The sequence below is a fragment of the Mesitornis unicolor genome, unplaced genomic scaffold (assembly GCF_000695765.1).
Source record: "Mesitornis unicolor isolate BGI_N332 unplaced genomic scaffold, ASM69576v1 scaffold20325, whole genome shotgun sequence".
NCBI classification, from domain to species: Eukaryota; Metazoa; Chordata; class Aves; order Mesitornithiformes; family Mesitornithidae; genus Mesitornis; species Mesitornis unicolor.
The window spans coordinates 21,764-25,751 of record NW_010185060.1 but is presented as its reverse complement, the minus strand read 5'-3'; the positions used below and the strand labels follow the sequence as shown (position 1 = coordinate 25,751).

Sequence of the window (3,988 nt, the reverse complement as noted above, 5' to 3'; positions counted from 1 at the left end):
AAAGTGCTGGTTCTCAGGTAAGTCCTGACCTGGTATCCACTGAAGAGAAAGAAACAAAATCTCTGCAAGCAAAACTGAAAAGATGCATCGTCTTTTCCTTCTCGTCTCTTCCCCTTCCTGTACTGAACTTTTTGTCTTCTCTCCTTCACCTTTGCTCCATCCTGCACTCTCCTCTTTGCTTCTGTCTCTACCATTCTTTACCTTTATTAGTATTCAATATGAGACAGGATTTGATTCAAACTAAACCCATGTATTTTGGTGAAAATATTTCTTCCAGCTCTGTTCTGAACTTACCTGCTGTTGCTTGAAGTTACATGCTGGTATGCTGACTAGGGACACCCCAGATAGAGTGTCCTGCTCAACTGTAATTTCCCTTTGCAGTAGTTCCTGTTATGGTGCTTAGCTTAATACTTAGACCAGAAATACAGATAATGTGCAGTACAACAGCATAGCATTTGAAAAATAAAACAACTATTTGAAGAGACAAGGAAAACTGTCTGGAGCTGGTTTTGCATCACCTAGAGATGAAATAGGCACATCTAATTCCACAGTACAATAGTTGGGAGCCCAAGCAGATTATCTGCAACATGACACAGAACAATAAATTAGGGTAGCACACCGTAAGAGATGGTAAAGGCAATTGAGCCCATGGCAGATAAGCAATGGCATCTGGCTGAAGCAGTGTTTCTGGCAGTTTTTTTCTTTGAGTCTGGTCAAAATAGAAAAGCTCACCCGTCAGCATGAACTGATAGGCATTGTCAGAGATGGAGAAGATGTGTGGAGGGGCCTCCTGGCGCTTCTTGCCTCGGTAGGCCACCACCACCTCTGGGTTGTACACTGGCAGCCACTTGTAGGGGTTGACAGTGACGCAGAAGAGACCCGAGTAGGTCTGCAGGGAAAAAACAGAACAGAAGAGTCACTTAAGTCCATCTCCTGACAGCTGGATTTTCTTCTTTGCCATGAGAGGGAACTTACATAAATCATCCAGGAGCTGTAGCGGTCCTTGAGGTTGTAAAGGACAGCAGGTTCATGCAGGTGAGTCAACATGGCCACATCCTCAATTCTGTCAAACTTAGGTGGATTCATGGCATATACATCATCAGGTTTGACAACAACCATCTATAATTCAGAAAGAATTTTGTTCAGCAGATCTCGATGCTCATTCCCTATGTATGCACAAAGACGCAAACACAGAGAAGTAACAACATCTGTAAGGCTGCTCTAATTTAGATTTTTCTTTCTTTTTAACTGTGCAAAACAAGATATGGGAAGACAGTGCTGTCAGCTGGGAACTCTGCAACATTGGCAAATTTACTGGATGCAAATTTGCTATCCTGGAATTGCTACAACCAGACAGACAGAATTTGTGCTGGACCAGATCTTTCTACATATGATTGCTGCTTATAAACATCAGGTCACTGCTGCTTCTGGCTGTAATAGCCAAGGCACGACTGCTGGCTGCTCTACCTTTCAGCCTCCAAGACTCACACTTCACAATGCTGGAGGGACAGGACACTAACAGCACAAGATTCATCAACAGCAAATCCTTCCTTAGTACAGATTTGTTCCACTCCTGCCTGTTGCCATTCGTAATTAAACAAAGGCTCTAGTCCTATCAAATAGCACCGTCTACTGGGCCCACATTGTGGGTGACTGTCCTGTCACACAGCCAGAACCTGTGGATATATTTGGGATAGAGTGCAGATGGGCAGTACACAGATGGCTGCAGCTTATCTCAGCCACACTGAACCATGAAGGAGCTTGAAAATCTTGTTGTCATTTCTCCATATGGCTTTATCCATTGCTTTTACACTTTAATTGCTGCTCCCATGGACTGGTCCAAGCTGAGTAGTCCAAGTCAGGGAGGAAATAGTGTTATTGCAATCAGATTTGATTCGGAAAGATTGAATGCCGTTTCCAAGCTCAAGTCCTGACTAGTAGAATGATCTTGGGCTTCTTTTGACAAAGCAAGAATTACAAGCAAAGTTTTCAGAAGTAACTTTGTGATAAGTGTCTCTAAATACCTTTCTAAAGTGTTCAAACACTAGGATTCACAGAAAACCTCCATATAGGATAAGAGATCGTGCATTAACTGCTACTCACAAGACATATCTGGGAGTCACTATAGAGGTTTCTAACATAATGTCAGTTCAGTGCTCAGAAGAGGGTAGGAAGCTCTAGAATACTAGGAATTATTAGAAAAGAAAGGGAGAAGAGACTGTTACATAGCATGTGTCCATCAGTTCATTCACACTTTCATTACTGTTCACACCTCTTAGAAAGGATATAGTTGTACTAGAAATGATTCAGAGAAGAGAAACAAAGATGGTCACAGGTATGACACAGCTTTTCTATGAGAAGAGCATAACTTGACTGGGATTTGGGGGTGAAAATGAGATACTTTTGAGGTTTGAAATTCAGTAACGGCAGAGGCAAGCATGGCCATAGCAAGCAAGAATTACCCACTTTTTCTCCTTGTGAAAAAATAAACAGAAATTACCAGGCTGCATAGCACAGAAAAAGGAAGCACTGTACTCATACTCCAATTTTAAACTGTGGAAATCTTTCCCACAGGACACTACAGAGTCAAAAAGCTCAAATGGATATAAAAAAGCCAGCCCCTGGGAAAGCAGGTCCTTGTACACAGTTACCTGCTGTAGCCTCTGCTCAGTCACATACCTGTGGCTGCCAGAGGCTGGGTGTGAGCCAATGGACGACTGCTTTACTCTTCATTTGTTTTATTCTTAGAAATCTGGTAATGCCTGCTGTCAAGATGTTGGCTGATGTGGTTCTTTGGGCAGCTGCAGGTGTTCTTACAAAAGTTACCAGGACAGGAGTTGCTAAGACATTTCAGCCTTTTTGCAAGATTAATACCTTGCAGGCTCCTCTAGGAAACTTTAGTCAGTGACATCAATAATAATTTTACATGCAAAAGTGACTTTCAAAGTAGCTGCCTGCTCTGCTATCAGTAAAGGAAGGAATTTATTGGTGGATATGATGGTGTTAGATGAGAAAGTGTTAAAAGCACTGGTTGAGGAATGCTAAGACTGGCAAGGCTACAGCCCAATCTGTTTCAGAACGCTGTCTGATCTTTAAAACCTAAACTCAGAATAATTATCCAGTGGATACCCTAATCCCAGCATCCAGAGCAATACCTTCCTCTGGAGGCCATGCTGGTCCCAGTCAGTGAGCAGAGCAAGGGCAGATGCTGGGCAGACCCCTCGCATGAGCTAGTCTAGTGCTTTCTGTGCTCCTTGCCCTCCCTAGCAGAAGTCCTGGGCCCTCAGCGGGGCAGGGAGGAGGATCAGGAGGAATGCACTTACTCTGCCGTCGTCTGTCTCAACAGTTGTCTTCCCATCCTGTGCAGCCTTGATCTTCCCTTTGATGTACTCCACCTCAGGGTCAGCCACAAAGCAGTATGTCTTGGCATCAAATGGCTGGTTCTGGGCTTCTATTCTCTCCTTCTCTGATTTGCGCAGGTACGGTGCAGCCTCACCAAAAATCTCCATGCCAGCATCTCTGTTCATAGCTGAAGCTGAAAGACAGACCTTGCTGTGGTGGTCTCCATAGTTGGGCAGACTGGAGCTGAATGTCCACCAGCCCTCTCAAGTTGGGTACTCTAAGAGTGAGTACCTGAACACCTTTCCCATCTCTCAGGCACGTGCCACAAAGGTTTGAGGGAGGTACTTGCCTTTCAAAGCTAGAATGTACAAAAGCAATGAAGAAGAGCTGCCACCTTTCATGGCCACAGGGAAAGGAGATTCATGCCCAAGGGAGCAGGAGGGCTCCCTGGGGAAATGCAGCAAAGGGGAGGGACCTCTGAAGGATTCAAGTAGTCCTTAGCAAGACTGAAGCCCTGAAGCCTATTTTGCTTCTAGTTCTCCTCTTCATTCATGGTTTTCCCCACTCCCTTTTAACATTAAGCCCATCCTAGTCCTCTAGTGGCCAGCCATAGTAGGCAGGAACAGACATGTGCCATGGTCCATTG

General features: G+C 44.4%; 1 protein-coding gene across 1 annotated transcript in view; it reads right to left on the bottom strand.

The window, feature by feature from the left end:
• Window positions 1-3,509, bottom strand: part of LOC104540819 (myosin-3-like) — a 23,676-nt gene extending 20,167 nt beyond the window's left edge. Inside the window, exons 1-3 of the mRNA XM_010184712.1 lie at window positions 3,324-3,509; window positions 976-1,119; window positions 733-889 (exon numbers count right to left, since the gene is read on the bottom strand). Coding sequence (XP_010183014.1) covers window positions 733-889; window positions 976-1,119; window positions 3,324-3,509 — 487 coding nt within the window. The remainder of the gene's footprint in view (window positions 1-732; window positions 890-975; window positions 1,120-3,323) is intronic.
• Window positions 3,510-3,988: the final 479 nt, after the last annotated feature.